The 17,958-nt window shown below is 43.8% G+C and overlaps 2 protein-coding genes across 3 annotated transcripts in view; one reads left to right on the top strand and one right to left on the bottom strand.

Annotated features, from left to right (window-relative positions):
- The window catches only part of RB195_024148 (uncharacterized protein), a gene marked incomplete at both ends in the record, with an annotated part of 87,559 nt that extends 71,106 nt beyond the window's left edge, over nucleotides 1-16,453 (top strand). Inside the window, 6 exons of one of the 2 annotated variants that reach the window (XM_064211823.1) lie at nucleotides 3,240-3,371; nucleotides 4,813-4,980; nucleotides 14,380-14,508; nucleotides 14,935-15,045; nucleotides 15,125-15,269; nucleotides 16,362-16,453. In XM_064211823.1, the coding sequence (XP_064067703.1) occupies nucleotides 3,240-3,371; nucleotides 4,813-4,980; nucleotides 14,380-14,508; nucleotides 14,935-15,045; nucleotides 15,125-15,269; nucleotides 16,362-16,453 (777 nt within the window). Of the gene's footprint in view, nucleotides 1-3,239; nucleotides 3,372-4,812; nucleotides 4,981-14,379; nucleotides 14,509-14,934; nucleotides 15,046-15,124; nucleotides 15,299-16,361 lie in introns of both variants that reach the window. The other variant, XM_064211822.1, reaches the window with a different exon arrangement.
- Nucleotides 16,454-16,639: 186 nt separating this feature from the next.
- On the bottom strand, nucleotides 16,640-17,581 carry RB195_024147 (uncharacterized protein; the record flags this gene model as incomplete). Its single annotated transcript, XM_064211821.1, has 1 exon — nucleotides 16,640-17,581. The coding sequence occupies one exon, from the start codon at nucleotides 17,579-17,581 to the stop codon at nucleotides 16,640-16,642; it is 942 nt and encodes a 313-aa protein (XP_064067702.1).
- Nucleotides 17,582-17,958: the final 377 nt, after the last annotated feature.

The following is a 17,958-nucleotide window of genomic DNA, read 5'->3' as shown; positions in this document are numbered from 1 at the left end:
GACTGAGTAATGTTCCGCGCCAGAAGAGCAGCGCAAGCGGAAGATAAGGACTCTTAAGCCGAAGCTTAAGAGTCCTTATCTTCCGCTTGCGCTGCTGTTCAGGCGTTAAAAAGGTTGACCCCTGCCGCGTGAGCTGGTGGCGTCGATGATTCCTCTTAAACGTGGGAGCGATGATGAGGCCCGTCTGTTCGCACAAGTCGACCTGAGGTTCACCATTATCCGACGTGCGCTCCGCTGGATAATACCATTTTCCTAGCACATCGGATTGCTGTTCGAGTCCCATCTTCGCATTTGCGTCGATTCCGACAATGACCACCTGCTGGCTTGGTATTTTAGACATCAACGCATTGAGTTCATCATAGAAGGCGTCCTTACTGTTGTCCTCAACGGTTTCCGTAGGTGCGTGAGCACTTACGATTCAGAGTTTACGTCCTTTGCGATCCCGCAGTCGTTCAAAGGCGCATCTAGACGACGCTGAGCCGAATTCCTCCACAAGTCGTAATCATTCCTCACAGCCATCGCGCACCCACCTATTTTGTTCTCATCAGCGCCGCAGTATATGGCACACCATATACTGCGGCGCTGATGAGAACGATAATTGTATGTAATTTTCGATGCTGATGACGGGCCGAACTCTCATGCGTATTTCTTGCAGTGCAGCAAAGGGCACACAGATATCGCAGAAGCCTAGCCGGGGGGCCTGTTGGAGTTCACTCGATAGTGTTCGGCAGTTCAGCGTGACGAAACGAATGGTTGTGGCCAAAGATTCCGTGCTCCTCTCTCCTCGAACGCCTGATTGCGTTTAGTTAAAGCAGAGCCACCACGTTCAGGTAGCAATCAGACTCGTATGCGCGGCAGTCGGATACAATTATATTAATAACGCCGAAAACATTTTCCGGGGAATGCCTTGTATAATTTCCAGTTCCAAAATGAGGAACATAAATTAATTGACGGCTTTGACTGCTTTCGCGTCAGTTGGATGATGTTTTTTCTCAATAATTGTTTTCTTTAATTGAACCGAACACGAGGTTCTTACAATCCTTTATTCGTGGCTAACGTTTTGGTAATATCGCCTTCTTCAGAGCTCGAAAGGGTGAAATCGAACGTGATTAGTCCGATCAAACGCCTTATCCGCCCAACAAAGAAGGTCCTACGTTTACTGTTGGGCCACACAGCTACCAGTAAGACATAACATCGTACCTTATGATCCGCTGACTATCCTGCTACTGCTAGATACCTGTTGTAAGGTGACTAGCGCAATCAAATATCAGCCTTAAATAAGGTGCGAATTCCTGCGTAATGCAGAGGCATTCCTCTTTGCGATTCATCTTTGGGCCCTTGAAGTGGATCCAAAAAGCCTCCTTAGCTTTGCGCGCCGCAATACTAGGTTCGCGCGCCAAAATTGTGATCTTAACTTCAAGATCTTCTCCGTTATGACGCAGCACCCTATGACCACCTATTGCAGTGGAGTCACATGATTTCCTTTTGCGGTCCAGCTGTTCTTTGATTTGAATACATAGTGGTCTAGCTATTTCTCGTATGTATTCGTCACCGTCAGGTCATATTCGATTTTTGTCTTCGAAACAAAATACCGTGGTGTTTGGACAAATAATTGAAGAATACTTGAAGTCTGCACTCAGCTTACTTACTGTACACAGGAAATCATATAAACAACACATGTACTCATGCAATCACCCTCGTTGTTATCCGGGCATATTTTACACACCACATATTTTGCACGTGCGAAACATTTTGTACTACCGACCTTTTAACTTGTGTGGGATGAGCAGAAAGAACGTGAACTAGGATATTCTTATTACAGGGTTTGCGGTACCACTTTGTCCTGTACGTTCTATTTGAAATATGCACTTGGACGTTGAGGAAGGGTAACCATTGTCCTTTAGGCTTATCCCGAGTGAATTTTATGTACTCCGACTGCTCATTTAAAATCTTTTTAAATGTTTTTTTACTGTGCATCCAACTTTTCCAAAGTTGGGTGGGGTGCCTTACTTGCCCGCTCAGAAATTTGATTTCACCTTAAAAAGGGAAGCTTTCTCAGGTTTCAGTTTCACCACGAACTTGCTTAGAGGAAGCGGCTTTTTCCCCTTGGTTATAGTGAAGTTGCGGAAAGATGCAATGATGTAGTATGCGTGTAATACAGATTGCACATATTATCAGAAAGTTTAATGTTTGAAACACCTCTTTTTATGTTTTTAAAGGCATCACCTCACGATTCTGAGGTGGTACGGATTTCAGGCGGTGTATTCTTATGCGGGATAGCAGATTATTGAGAGGAGGGTGACACCGTTCATTTCTTCCTAATTGCCGTAAAAAAAACGGTCCGGAAGATGCGGCGCGTGCATGGCTGACGCACTCCAATCGAACTTGTAGAAAATAGCGCACCGGAGCACTCGAAGCCGTATCTCCCGGGCCATTTTTACGGCAATTAGGAAGAAATGGACGGAATCACCCTTCTCTCCATAATCTACGATCCCTTATGCGAATACTCCACCTGAAATCCGTACCACCTCAGATTCGTGGGGTGATGCCTTTAAGGCGGTTCGGCGTTAACCGCCAAATGATAAAGATCAGAAATGAAAAAAGAGACATGATCAAAAATTTTCTGGTTTTTTTCAGAAAGAAAGCAAAGAGAAATCACTGTAATTATGACTGTGAATTTGGAGCTTCCTTATTGTAGCTGGTTTCATCGGCTTTCGCCATGGCGTCACCTTTTTGTACCAGATGAGAAAGGTGTTGACCTAAAAACACGTTCCGCTTCTCTTAACAGATTGTCATAGTGTGCGGGAAGTGGACTCAGAACTTTCAGGATTTTCTGTATTTCAGCTAAGAGAACACTTGTGAAAGATGTGATTTGAGAAGGCACGCGCCTTTCTTCCTATTTTAGAATCTGAAATATTTTGATTGTCCTTGTGAAGAATAAAGGTATCTTTTGAGATGTGTCGAAGCTAGTGATGTTTTATGTCTAGTTGTGCACCTTGTATTACATATATCGCTGTGAACTCATAATACTTTTACTTCCGCTGTTCCAGAAATTTGGTCAGATGTTTGGTGCATTAAGGGACTAAGCTTAGCTTTTAGAAATTGATATTCAAACTAAACACAACGCTTGTTCATGAGGATGTGTCCCTGACAAGAACATGCTAAGGCAGACGCAGCACGTTTTTTCACGTCTTCTTTCTTCTTGATTCCTTTACTCTTTAGTTCAGTTGATTTTCTAGGACTTGGATGCTCTAGCATGCGAATTATCGCGTATGGGAGGCTCCACAGGGAGTACTGGTAACGTTTCTCCTCCCCCTCCTGCACCTCCCCCACGTGATGCGTCTATTGGTAGCGTCAACGATAGAGATGATGTGAGTATTTTGCCTAACACACTATACATTTTTTACAAATAAAATATCACGTTTGTCTATGGTAGAGTTATAGATGGAAAGTTAATCAATGTGTAATCCTTCGATTTTTTCGCCACCTCCAGAAGGCGGAAAATGGGTTCTGACTGAATAACACGACCGCCTAGGACACCGTACCAAATTTTGTTTCGTTCAAAGTTGCGAAAAAAATACGGTATAAGCCTGAGGGCCACATCATAGTTCCAGTGAATGTTTGAGTGACGATAGCAAAATCAATCGAATGCATAAGCGAATATTGTTCACTGTGCAAGTACACAGCATAGATGCGATAGTCGGAACCGGTGCTCCGAACCTTTCCACTTTTGGCCGGCTGGCGATGAGATCCTCATCACTTGAGCTACGCCCCATGAACTAGACCTCCGTCATCTGAGGAGGGCCCAGCTTCTCTCTATCGCACTTATGGTTCACAGGTTTCAATGATAATAGACTATTTGACTACTCTCGCAGTTGTTTACAATTTTTGGAGCTGTAAAACGGCGAAATGCTATTCTATGAAAGTCATTTGTGTTGTTTATGGAAGAATTTCTTGCAATAATCTAGAAGGCTTCCTATACGTGTCTTCCCAGTACTTTGCTTCGTGAGCTATTATTGCACGTTTCAAACTGTGGTTTAGTCTGGACAAAACGACGTGAAGCCTAGTGCAGTTGGCGCCTGTGGTGCTTGTAGGTCCTCGCTAGCTTATCAATTCATCGCGAGTTAAGCTAGCGACGGTCCAACTCGGTCTCAACCGCTGGATGCATCAGCTTACAAGTCGTTCTGACCGGACTATAGCTCCCATTGAGCGCTTCACATCTCTGCCTTTCTTGTGGTGTAATACTTCCTTGTCTCTTCCCATCAATATTCTCGGTAGTCCTCAGTCAAGGTTTCTTATTACTTCTTTCAGCTAGAACCCATTGCATATCAAGCGGTCAGTCCAACTTGTTATCTCACTTTGATCATATCCGTTTATTTTCTCAGTATCAATAATGCATCCCTCACAGATGCAGTTTCTACGGAATGAGCTTTCTGCAGTAACAAGATGTTTTTGACGCTAAAATATCCATTAAAGTTACATGGTTTCACTCGAACATCATGAACATTTCTGCACTGGGCAGCGGCATTAGGATTACAATAGAAGGAGGGGTTTTTTGTTGCGTTTACGTTTACAATTGTCGCTTAGATTACGAAGTCTTTAATAATCCAGAGATACTGCATAGTCGCTCTCTGAAGCGAGATGCGTTGAACATGTTGCGGGCAATCGCTCTGCGCTTGACTGCTTATGATTAAAGGAGTAAAGTTGGTGGATCTTGTACCTTTTGCGAAGAAATCATGCTGTGAATAAATGTAAATGGGATGTCACTTTCAGCCTCTGGTTTTGTTTTTGAAATGAAACATTTTAGTTCAGGATTCTTTGGGGAGCACGTTGCGCAGTCCAAACAAACCTCTACCCCCGACACCAACTGGAGGATCCCCGTCCAGTGATATCTGCAGTCAGGATACTCTGCCACAACCAAAGAGGACTAGTGATGTGATTTCACGACCAAGCATGGTAAAAGCTGCTAGTATGCCTGACGTAAGAATTTTTTCACTCTGCAAATTTCGGCTTACGGGTAGTGAATACCTACTAGCTTATTTCTGATTTCCAGTCAGTTTGCACTTTTTCTTTTGTACTGTGCTGGGACACTTTCAATTTCGCTGCCTTTAATCCATTGACGACATCGCGCTTTCTTGGATATCTGGCGCCTGGGACAAGCGCGTTTCCTGCTACCTGGTTCTACAACCCCAAATGGTAAACTGCAAGTCGACGAAGATTACAACAAAATCATAAAACTTGTTAATCACTAATCAGAAGGACCAAATGTCTGCTTGTACATCATTTGTCAGGAAAGTTACGAAATGATATCTCAGATTTTTTCCATCTGATGACGCAAACAGGAATGATAAATGCCTGCAAGTTATACAATGTAGTAAGTGAGAAAATAAACTGAATGATTTCAAAATGAGTGTTATCGAATCAGTTCTGGAGAGTGAACGAGTCTACATACCAACAACGAACAACAGCTTAGAGGAACTGGTCGGACGAACAGTAGTAGTTCGAAAAAAAGATCTATTTGCTGTTATGAACGACAATCTCGAAACCATGTACATGCCTATGTTACCAGCAACACAAGATGTGTCAATACAAGTTGCGGCAAATTATAAGGCACTTTTGCATTGAATATCCCGATACACAGAAGAAATGCACAAAAAATGTGATTTGCAGTATTAATGCTTGAATATCTTAGTTGTTTTCAAGAAATAAAAACGTTTCTTTCTCTTGTGAATATTATTCGAAGATAGTAAATCCACTGAAATGTAGACAACTTTCAAAAAAAAAATCGGAACTCATGAATGAAAACGAAAACAGTTAAGGCTTCGAAAAGTGGGCGGCTCGCCGTCAAGCCACACTATTGTCAAAGGGTTCTCTTCTGTAGGGATCTCTGCACGAATAAACAGATTTGGAAATGTAGTTCGAGGTATGGGTGTGATCGCACACAATTCTAACTTAATTGCCAAATCGACTGGTTCATGAACGTAACGTTCCCTTGAAAGTCTCAAACGTTTCGTTAAGTGTACAGGATCCAACGTAAAAATTGGCGTTCATGCAATAGGCGGGAAAGTTGGCTGCATTCCCGTTGTAAGAGCGGGAGGGCTCCCATTCAATCTACCTTAAATTAACGGGATCTTCCTACTGGCGGAATTTCTGTGATTTCTTGATTCTTTCAAGATGTTGCTGTGTCTTGACATCGCCTCACTGTCTTCAGTTTCTTTACAAGTTTTTTTTTTCTTTGAGACCTCATTCGCTTTATTTCCTGCAGTTTCTCAAGAGTATCTCTTTTGTTGTGGTTTACTAGAATCTATACAATTGCACTCCAGCGTCTTGCGACTTATACAATTTGTTCCGAGACTGCAAGCCATAGAATTCAAGCGAGTTTATCATGCACACTTTGCAAGAACTCAATCATGGTATTTCCTCTGTCATGTCAATGGCTTCTAGCAGCGAAATCTTTGGTGTTACTTATCTCATTATTCAAATTTTTGCAGCAAAATTAATTCTTACGGTAAAAAAAGAACAGTTGGACACTATTCTCTGGGAACTGCCCATGTAAAACTGCAAAATGGAAGAAACAACAAAAAGCGGTCTTTTTCGAACATGCGACATTTAAGAAGGTATATCCTATACGGTAGACACATCTTATATCAAAGTCGGATAGTAAGCTGTGCTTTACTTCTTACTGTACATAGATCTGGAAATCCGCAGATCTGATGCAGAAATTTGGAAAGTTGTGGTGCCCCGCGTCACAAATCAAGCACAAGTGAATTTAAAAAAGGTTTTTTCTTTCTTATGAGGATAGGGTAGTTAAAAAAAAGTGAATCTCAAAATGAGCTTAAGCAATTTCTTTCTATGCACGTATCATTTAGATTTTCATACATCAACACCTTTTGGGCAAATAGCGGATGTTTTGAATGTGATTTGTTTTTACAAGGTGTCTCCACTTTTCCATTAGTCTTTTATGATACAATACAATATGGTAACGCATGTAAGAAAGAGAAATCCATTATCTTATTATCGCCTTATTATTTATAGTTCAAAATCGTTTTAAGGTTAAAGGGAAGCAAGTCTACACGATGCCAAGCATGAAATTTCGCATTGTTGTCAAGGTTTTAATTAAATGGCCTTTTAGCAGAAAACAAACGGCCACTTTGTAAGACGAACTCAGAATTTGGGTGCTTGATCACGAATATAAGCGCTGTGATCTTGTTATTTAGGTGTTATAAGTCCGCAATCACTTTTGCTGATTGGCCTTTCCTAGTAGATATGTTACACCAAATGAACACATTTTCAAAATGACGTCCAGGAAGTGTGTAAACTGCTGGATATTTAAAAAAAAAAACAGGCGTTCAAAAACACAACGTGGTATCATTCGCTATTCGCTATGCAATCTAATGTTGTACTTAAAGGCGTCACCCCACGAATCTGGAGTGGTACGGGTTTCAGGTGGTTAATACCTATACGGGGTCGTAGATTGTGGGAAAGAGGGTGATTCCGTTCATTTCTTCCAAATCGCAGCAAAAAACGGCCCGGAAGATGCGGCGCGTGCACAAGGCTTGCGCGCTCCAATCGAACTCCTTGTAGAAAATAGTGCGCCGGAACGCTCGAAGCCTCATCTTCCGGGCCGTTTTTTATGGCGATTAGGAAGAGATGAACGGAATCACTCCCTTCTCCACAATCTACGACCCCGTATAGCTATTACCCGCCTGAAACCTGTACCATACCAGATTCGTGGGGTGATGCCTTTAATCTTTCGCCTTTACTGACGGAACATCCATGATTTCAATACGTAATAGCATTGAAATTTGAAAGACCTGAGTCACAGCAGATTTCATTTCCGAGTTTAGCGTTCGGATTAATCTGTTTATTCGCTAAAATCAGCAAGGACACTCTTTCCAGATCTCATATTTCAGTTGCTTTCTGAGAGGCGGCCTAGCCAAATCTGTGCTGTCAAAAAAAGCAACTTGATATTTGTATGTGCATAAAATAAGAACCTTAAACTTTTTTTAAATCAAAACATCTCAAATCCTAGTTGTAAGTAGTCCTTCACCTTTTCTACGTTAGTTCCGATGGTATGCTTCGTATTTCAAGTTACCCACTTGTACAGGGTGGTTGTTTTGCTTGTCAAGTTCAACACAGATAATACTCTGTTCTCTCTGACCAAAATAATCGCCATAACTTTGCCGTTTTGAAACCCATCGTTGGAATTACACGCAGGAAAGACTTACAGACACTGGTAGCAACCAAATGTGGAGATACTCGACAGTGATGTACGTTACAGTTAAATGATTGTCTGGACAGTTTTCTCAACAAAATGGAAATACACATTATAACGAAGGTGTGATAAAGGAGGACATTTGTGGCAAAAGCTCAAGAACAAAACAAACTTTGAAGCTACTAGCAAGGAAAAAAAAAGAAAAGAAGAAAGAAATTAGTTGCTGCTACTTAAGCGATTTGAAATTCTGCATTTCCTTTAATTCACCTGTATCACCCGTGCTCCTGTTTTTCGTCGATTTGCTTCAGCGAGTATCAGTAATACTTCCCTTTGTTCCGATCGCGTGCAGATGTTGCTCAGTTGCTTATCTTCTCGTGAGAGACTCAAGAAGCATCGTATTTTTCTTCGAAGGTCGTCGTAAAGAGGTCGGACAGTTGGGTGGGCGGTCTTTCTGCGTTTGATGTCGCGTGGTATACAGTCGCTCACAGCTGTGGTCCAACGACTGTCGTTGAAGCGAATCACGTGTCCGATCCATCTAATTTTACTTTTCTTGGCATATATACCAGCTTTTTTAGCCTATTTCTTGGCATATACTAGGTTTCTGAAGCGTAGACGAAAGCAGGAAGAACGGCGGTGTTGAATAGGAGAGCATGGAGCCGGATGTTCTCAGTACTCTCCGCTACACCCTCTTGTATGCTCTCTAAGCCCGCTCGTTTCCTCCCGTGCAGCTCGGAGGTCAGGTCGTCATCTCGTCTCGTCTTGTCCAGGTAAAGCTGAAGACCGATATTTTCACACGTTCCATCAAATTCGGCCATTACTAGTTCCTTCTGACTCATGCTCGATGTTGTCACAACCATGTCATCTGGATCGAAGGTGTAAATGCCGGCCGTCAACTCTCACTCCCATGTTATCACATTGTAATCCTCGCATTGCGTTCTTAAGAGTTGCACTGAATATTTTGCGTGAGATTGTCCCTGTCGCGCCCTTCCCTTTACCTCAAATGTAGCATTGTCAAATGGAGAAATTTTAGTTGTGAATTTGATGTATAAATCACGAAGAATTTTTATGCATGTAGTAAGGAGGCCTTGGTTATCCATGGTCTTCATTACCACTTATACTACACTACTATACCGCCTATACTGAATCGAAGGTTTTCTCCGAATTGACGAAAGTGAAAAGAACGACATCTCGTACTCTCGCGATGCCTTGAGCTTTAAAACGGAGCGTATGTGGGCAATCGTTCTGGACCCTTTTCGAAACCTTGCTTGCTCGCATAGTAGTCCTTCATCTAAGTTTCTTTCTATCGTATTCCAAATTACTGTTGTGAAGAGCTTGTAGATGACAAACAGTAAGCAGGTTGGGTGATAGTTGCCGACGTCATGTGGGTCTCCCTTATATACAGCTGCACGGTCTTGCTGGTTTTCCATTGGTTAGAAATCTTGCATTCTGACCAGATAACGAGTGGAGACTCTCGCCAGTAAATTGATAAGGGCCGACGTTAGGTTTTTCAGATGTTTAGGTTTGATTCTGTTGGGACCGGGTGAAGTATGATTCTGCACCGTCTTCGAAATGGGTGACCTTTGGATTTACATGTTCATCTTTCCTTAGATGCTGAGAAAGCAAGTGGATGTGGCTGTCAAAGAGATCTGAGTAGAAGTCGTGAAAGACGTTCCCCATCCCATTTCGATGCTGTAATTGTTCAAGCTGGGTTCCGGAGAGCAGCCGTTTTTGTTCTACTGTTGTCGAAGTTCCGACGACCGTAGCGAATGCTATTACCCGCTTTTGCTGCTGCGGCCAATACTGCTGCCTTTAGTTCTCCGTGCTCTTCTTCTATCGCTTCTCTGCAACGCCTCGCGAGCTTGAACGTTAATTTGTAGTTCCCTGCACCTTGTGCGGCTCTGCTCTGACGTATTAGCTCTAGAGGTATGCGTCCTTTGTGGTTTTAAACCCCTGATTTTCTCGTAGAGTTGTGAAGATGTTGTACGAATCAATCATATATTCATCATCTGTCGTCCGCTGTGGTGTTCTCCCAAAAGCCGGCTAGCGAAACGAAATGGTCCCGGTAAATAGTATGAAGCTCGTTTTGTGCACTTCGCGGTTTTCTCTCCTTTCCATGTGAAAAAAAAAAATTCTCAAAGGAGACGGTCCTATCTGCGTAGAACTCTAGTGTCACACCTGCACTCGGCAGAACCTTTTAATGACGACAATATGGTCAGTTTCATTATTTTACCTTTCATCGGTAGACTCCCACATCCAGTGTACAGAGGAGGGCTTCTGGAATTGTGAGTTCCCATTTGTTGTCTTGGTCGTCATGATAAAATCGGAAACCCCTTATCCCTGCTCATTCCACTGAAGGGTGCTGCCTCTGATGTGAAGTTCTTTAAGCGTTTTCCTGAAGCCAATTTTGGCGTTGAAATCGCCGGTAGTGAGCTGTAGTAGGTATGGTCTTCTCCGTAGAACTTTTCGAAGTCCATATAGAAATCTTCGACTTCTTCGCAACTTGCATGATCAAAAGAGTGATTGATATAGATCAATAACGGCTCTATCTTTTTCGCTTCTTGTTCCGATGCACGCGTACGTGCGTTGCAAGTACAAATCGTCATCCTAGTTTTTTCGTTTCCGTAGCCTAGATGACTGCTGCAACTCCGTCCTTCGTACTGTACCAGGATTTCGTTCGGAATCAGGACACTCTTCCTTATTTCTGTGCCCTGCATATAATTTTAAAACTCATGAGTTTGTTGACGGGCTCTAGTCCCGTAACTTTTGGGAGAATGTTGCGTTTTCCCGAAGTGGACAAAGGGCGCCTATTTGTTGGAGGTGGCCCCAAACCTCCTCCCTTGCACTTCCACTCATTTGATTGCAGGTTTTTGGATGGAGCCACTTGCGAGGTACAAAAATATTATGAGTCAGTTCTGGGACAACAGAAACAGAGTTCGTCTCTTCGACCTACCTGCATCTCAGGGCAGGCACATGGTCGCATTTGGTCCGCAATTAGCCCCCGCCACCTAGAAGTGCCCAACGCAGCCTCGAGACTAACCGACTGTGATATTTCTAGTTAGGGAGATGCGTGGGATGACATATCATAGTACATGAATCACGAGATCTTTATAGATTCAGAAATATTCCACTAAACAGAGAACACGGTAGTAGTTTGTGAATGGCGCATGTTAATGTCGGGATTTGCTTTCAAAGAAGATGTTGCCAGAGAGCGTCCTTCAATAGTATCGCCTCGCAACATCTCAATGATTTTCATAAGATTGAAGAAGGACACGGTTGCGATGTTAACTGAATGGACTTGTATGACAAATGTTAGGGACTTGAAAACGGCATCCTTCGTTACCAGAAGGGTATTTTTCGCTTACTCGCGCGATAAGTTGGGGGAAAAGTGCATCTTTTGACGTAAAAAAAAAAACCAAGGAGTCAAATTGAATAGGAGAAAATGTACTCCATTGCAATTCCATTGTGATTTACCCATTGCGTGGTATGGTAACCAATCTTAGGCCAACAGTCCGCCAACCGTTGAAAAAGAAGAAAATATTCGATTCGATGTAGAAAATACATTTCTGAATAACCCTTTCACCTGTACAGTTGTAAATGTAAAGTACGACTTTCTTATTAATTGGCCTTGCGCTCCTGCTATAGTTTGTCTCATAGGTTCCATCTTCGACCTTCCAAGATGTTCTTGTAGAATGGCGAAATTCCGGTCGTGAAGTTACTGTACAACTCTCGAAGTACCTTTATGTACTGAGTAGGGACGCCTTGGTTGTCCAAGGCTTCTACGACCGCTTCCGTCTCAACTGAGTCGAAGGCCTTCTTTAAGTAGATGAAGGTGAGACAGAGCGGCATCTTTTGCTCTCGTGATACCTCGATGAGTTTCGAAACAGTGTGAATGTGGTCAATCGTGCTGAATCCTTTTCGAAACCCTGCTTGCTCGCATGGCTGTCCTTCATCCAAGACTTTTTCAATCCTATTAAGGATCACTCTTGTAAAGAGCTTGTAGATGACGGACAGTAAGCAGGTTGGACGATAGTTGCCGGTATCATGTGGAGCTCCCTTTTTATACAACAACATGGTCTTGCTGGTCTTCCACTGTTTAGGAACCTTACATTCCGACAGATAACGTGTAAAGAGCCTCGCCAGGGTGTTGATGAGTGTTGGCGGAAGGCTCATCAGGTGTTCTGGTCTTATTCTGTCGGGACCGGGTGCCGTACGATTTCTTACCGACATGATAGCATGTCGTATTTCGGACGGGAGAACCTCTGGAGTGACATGTCCTCCCTCAGATGGTGAGCAGGCAAGTGGACATGGCTGTCGAAGAGATCAGAGTAGAAGTCGTAGATGATTTTCTCCATCCCCTTCTCGATGCAATGGTCGAGTTCCGGAGAGCAGTCATCCTTCTCTTGCGACTGGCGAAGTCTCGACGGGCATAGCGGATGCTTTTCCCCGCCTCTGCAGCTTCAGCCAGCACTTCTGCTCTTCTTTCTTTAAGGTCTTCCTTTATCGCCTCTCTGCAAAGCCTTGCGAGCTCGAACGTGAGTTCTTGGTTCCCTGCGGCTCGTGCTGCTCCAGGCTGGCGTATCAGCTTAAGAGTTTCAAGAGATAGACTTCTCTTGGTGGTTTTAAAACTCTCAGCCTTATTCGCGCAGTCGTGAAGGTGTTCAACAAGCCGGTCATATTCCTCCTCGATGTTGTCCATTGCGGAATCTTCCCAAAAACCGGCTAGCGCAGCGAAGATATCCCAGTTAATGATAGTTCTGGGATTTCTCTCTCTAAACGTTTCGGCTTTTTTCCTCTCCATGTGAAAGAAAATCGTCCTTGAAGAAGGCGATGGTCCGATCTCGTTTAGAACTTTGGCAAAACAGCGATGTCCGTCAGGCAGAACCTTTTATTGATGATGAGGTGGTCTATTTCGTTTACGGTAGCCTCCACCGGGTGACTCCCACATCCAGCGTAGAGACGAGGGCTCTAATTGCGAGTTCCCATAGATGGTCGTAGTCGTCATGATGAACTCGACATGAGCCTCTCCCTCTGTTCATTCCATTGCAGGCCGTGGGTCCAAATGTGATGTTCCTCAGGTGTTCTTCTTGGGCCAACATTGGCGTTGAAATCGCCAATTATGACCTTGTAGAAGGCATGGTCTTCTCGGTAGAACTTTTCCAGGTCCATATAGAAAGCTTCGACTTCTTCTTAGTAGCTTGATGTTGGAGCGTAAGCGACGAAGATAGTCAAAGCTGGTGTTGGACCACATCTTCTCATCCGCAGACGTCCGATTCGGGTCGTAAATTGTTCGAAAGAGTCGATGTTCTTTGCCATACTCGTGTTTACGAGGACGCCAACATTACCAACACCCCTACTGTCGCATGTTCCTAAGAACAGTTCTTCTCCTGTTTCAGATACGGCGTTGAGAGGGTGACGTCGTCTCGTCTCGGTCCAGTCCGATGACGTCGTACTTAATCTTTTTGGCTTGCTTCATCAGATCTTCGATGGCCGCTTCCAATGGGAGTTTCGGGCGTTATAAGTACCGATTGTCGTCCTAGTCCTTTTTCGTTTCGGTAGCCTACATGACTCCTGCTACCCCGTCCTTCCTAGCGCTGCCGCATCAGGCTTTCTTCCGGAATCAGGAGACTCTTTTCTATTACTGTGGCCTTCCAAAAATATTAAAACCCATGGGCAGGTTGCAAGCCTCTAATCCCATGAGTTTTTGGGAGAACTTTCTTTCTCCCTGAGTGGACATGTGGAGCTTATTTGTTGGAGGCGACTCCAAACCGCCTCCCTTGCACCTTCCAGTCACTTGATTGCAGGCTTTTGGCCTGACCGACGTGGGGGATACAAGGATGTCATGAGTCAGTCCTAGCTCAGCAGAAACAGGGAGTCCATCCCCTGAATCTACCCGCGTCTCTCAGGCAAGCGCAAGGTCGCTTTTGATCTGTGATTAGCCTCCTATCCGCCATGCGGAGACGCGCCACCTAGCCTCGCGACTAACCTGCTGTGATCCCTCTAGCGAGAGAGATCTGTTGGCCTTCAACACCACAAGTAAAAATTGAAGCACCCTCACATTTTGTGAAAGAAATGTGTCTGCTTTTTCATCAATAGTTAGCTAGTTAGTTAGCTTTAGTTCGTTGCTATATGTGCAGTCCCACTACATAATTTCTTTCGCGTTTTAGCAAACGTCTACGACTAATCATGCTGAGTTTGGTTTGGGTGAGAGTTCGTCTGACAGCAGTGAGGATGATGTTCATGATGCTCATGCTCTAATTCGTCGGTCGTCTGCAACAAATCCGCTTCTTCCAACAGTTAGTTGTTCGTAAAACCGTTTTTTTACGCACTCATATTTCATTCCTAAGTAGAAAGCATATCAATGACTGATGCTCACTCGATTTGTTTTGTTTTTTTTTTTTTTTTTTTTTTTGAATGATTAGTAAGAGAAACTACGTTTGCTTCAACTCTCACAACTACCGTTTCCAAACTTCGTCGTGTTCACTTTTTTCATTTCTGCACCTCCTCTTCATGGCGTTTACTGAAATATGCGATGGTAATCTTTTCTCACGCTTGAATCACTAAATTACACAAATGTGGATGTATTTTCTCACACGTGAAGTAGCAGGTCCAAATGCCTAAGCCCACTGAGAGGATACTGCATCATATTCTTAATAGTTTCAGTGACTGAAAATATGTTGTTATTTAATTTAAATCCTCGTCAACTGTTTACAATCACATAGATGTCCTGCATCCGTGGCGCTGCGCCTCTAGCTTTACCTGACTTGTTACCAAAGACTCGAGAATCCAACAGGTTTGATGAACAACTGTTATGTGGTGTATCTTCTGAAATAGTGAGTTATTTCAATTTATAATATACAAATTTTCTTCAAAAATACTTATTTGAATTATGCTATACTTCTGTCTTTTTAGTCTGAAGCGAACGAAAGTTTGTGCACTAACGGCTCGGAAAACTGTTTCCATCAACAATCGCTTTCGTCGAGAGATCGCGAAAAATCGTTTGTTGGTTTCTTCGGAGCGGGCGCTTTGCTTGGAGCTGGCACTGTGAATCGGCCTGGTAGGACGCAGGACAATAATCAAGTCCAGGTATTTTGAACACGCGTATATTTGGAGCAAAACGTGTTGTGGTGAAGGGTGATGTGTTGCATCCTCGGTGAACGCGTCCACTGCTTCTCTCCACAGCGCGCGACGAGCTACTCAGAATTCCTTTCTTGTTTCTCAAAAATAATTCTTCATCCTTTTTTCATATAACGGTCGATGCACAGGATTACATAGTTTTAACAAAGTCCTTTTGTAATAGTTTTGGCTTAGTTCAGTTTCCTCTGATATCAGAACTTCTCCCAGAGCTACAAATTTGTATAATTCTCCCCTTTCAATCACAACTACACGAAAGGTTGGACTTCTGTCCTACATTTCTTGTAGTTGTGATTGAAAGGTTGCAGTTACATACATGTTTGTACATATGTGGGTACAAATAACTCTTGAGGGATTTACAAAAAATTGCGTAACTAGCTCTAAATCGCATTTGACCATCTTTTAACTATATTCATGTTAACGCGTTATCATTTCTCTCTAAAAATCAGTATATGTCTTTTCGCTGAACTGTAAACAATCTACTTTGTTTGTACCCTAATTATGCAAGCCTTGGAGGTGGCATAACAAGCGATTTCAAGCTGTCTCAACTCCATGGGTAGCAAAAGCAGCGAGTTTGGGTTTCGTATGAGCTCAAGTCAGGAGACGTCGAACGCTTTCTCATGTGTGAACAACTACTCAAAAGGCAAAATAATATAATACGTAACCAGGCAAAAAAAGCAAAGCGTTTTTTGCATCGAATCATGGCGGATGACGAAAAATAGATCCACACCAACAACCCGGAGAGCAGAAAATCGTGGGGTCAGCATGGCGTCTTATGCCTTAACTTTAACGACCAAACCGAATATTCATGACAAGAAGCCAATGCGGTTGATCTGGTGGGATCAGCTCGGAGTGATTCAAATATAAGCTGCTCCAACCCAACGAAACCGTCGTTGGGGAACGTTATCAACAATAATTGATGCAATTAAGCCTGAGCATTACAGCTTAAACGGCCCCAATATGCCAACAGACATGACAAAGTAGCCAAGTGGCTTTCTAAGCAGCTTTCGTTCAGTGCAATCCAGCCTCACCATCACCATTGATGGTGCTGCCCAAGTCTCCGATCAGAACATCATGATGGGGATCGCAGGTTTACTTCGTTGGTGATGGGGGTCGATCACAGACATTTCGTTAAGGAGTTGAAAGCGGAAATGGCCTTAGCGCATCTTTGCTGAATATCTTTCTCGTAGCTGCCGTTGTTCTTCAGCATACAGCCCAGGTAACAGAACTCATAGACGAGTTCAATTCGTTGTCCGTCCACCTTGATTCCTGTTCGAGGTCTCGAAGAGATCCTCATCTGTTTGCATTTATCAGGGCGTAGCCGTAGTCCGTAGGCTGCAGCCAGCTTTGATACAAGGTTGACAACATGTTGAAGTTTTGTACTGCTCTCCGCCAACTGTTCTTCGCATAATGTCGTCGATGGCGAAATTGAACAGGAAAGGTCCTGCCACTGCCCCTCCTCACTCCAGTTACCACCACAAACGGTGTTGTACATCCGGCTAGTGTTCGAACTGCAGCAGTTGTTCGTTGATTCATGTCATCAAACAAGCGAACGAGCTTTCCTGGTACTCCATCGGCGCGGAGCGCGTGGAGAAAACGACCTCGATGAGGAGATTCGGAAGCGGCTTCAAGGTTCAAAAAGGCTAATTGCTTAGGCTTCGAATACCGCTGCCAGATTTCGATCATTCTCCTTACGATGAACACCTGGTCAATCGCAGATCGGCCAGGACGAAAGCCAGCTTGCTCGTTGCGTGTTGTTTCTTCGCGATGTTTAATGGGCCGGTCCGGTATAATCCGCTCCAAAACTTTGTACATGAGATGCAACAAGGAGATTCCTCGATAGTTCCCAGGGTCCATGACGGATAACTTCTTGTGGAGGGTAATTATGATAGCGTGTCTCCATGAGTCAGTCATCCTTTCATCTATCAATATTGAACGGATGATCTTTGTCATCTCTCGAATCCCGGAGAGAGGAACAGAATTCAGCATTTCTGCGCGTTCGTCGTCTCCACCAGATTTTTCATTTCTCATCTTTAGAATACATACCAGAACCTCTGACTCGGCCGGTGGTTCCTCGTTAACTGCATATGTCGGCCTATGAACGTGGTCAAGTTCAGGAACTGACGGCGCTTGCCGGTTCAACAAGGTCTTGAAGTGATCCCTCCAAATTAGAAGGGTTGCTTCACAGACAGCTACTCCATTGGCAGTGTTGAGGACAGGAGAACATCTTTTCATTTTGTTCCCATACTGCTTTAATAAAGCATAGGCTTTCCGCGGGTTCCTGTCCTCCCACGCCTTTTCAAACTCCTTCGCTCTCGACGTCCACTCGTTATCGCGGTCTTGTTGCAGTTAACAACGCAACTTCCTTCTGAGATGCTTTCCTGAAAAATGGGGTGCGACGGGTCCACCGGCGTCGGATTGGTGCGCTGACGCCAGATAGCTATGAAATAGGGTGCAGTGGGTCCACCGATGTGGAGTTGGTGCGCCGACACCAGATAGCTATGAAATGGGGAGCGACCGGTCCACCAGCGTCGGATCGGTGCGCTTCGTATGGATGTCGCGAAAGGTATATTAGACGTTGCAACCGTTTCATATCCATGGCCACTGCTCGT

Source organism: Necator americanus, chromosome X (genome assembly GCF_031761385.1).
Source record: "Necator americanus strain Aroian chromosome X, whole genome shotgun sequence".
NCBI lineage: Eukaryota > Metazoa > Nematoda > Chromadorea > Rhabditida > Ancylostomatidae > Necator > Necator americanus.
Note: the sequence above shows the minus strand (reverse complement) of the source record. Positions and strands in the feature narration are given on the sequence as shown.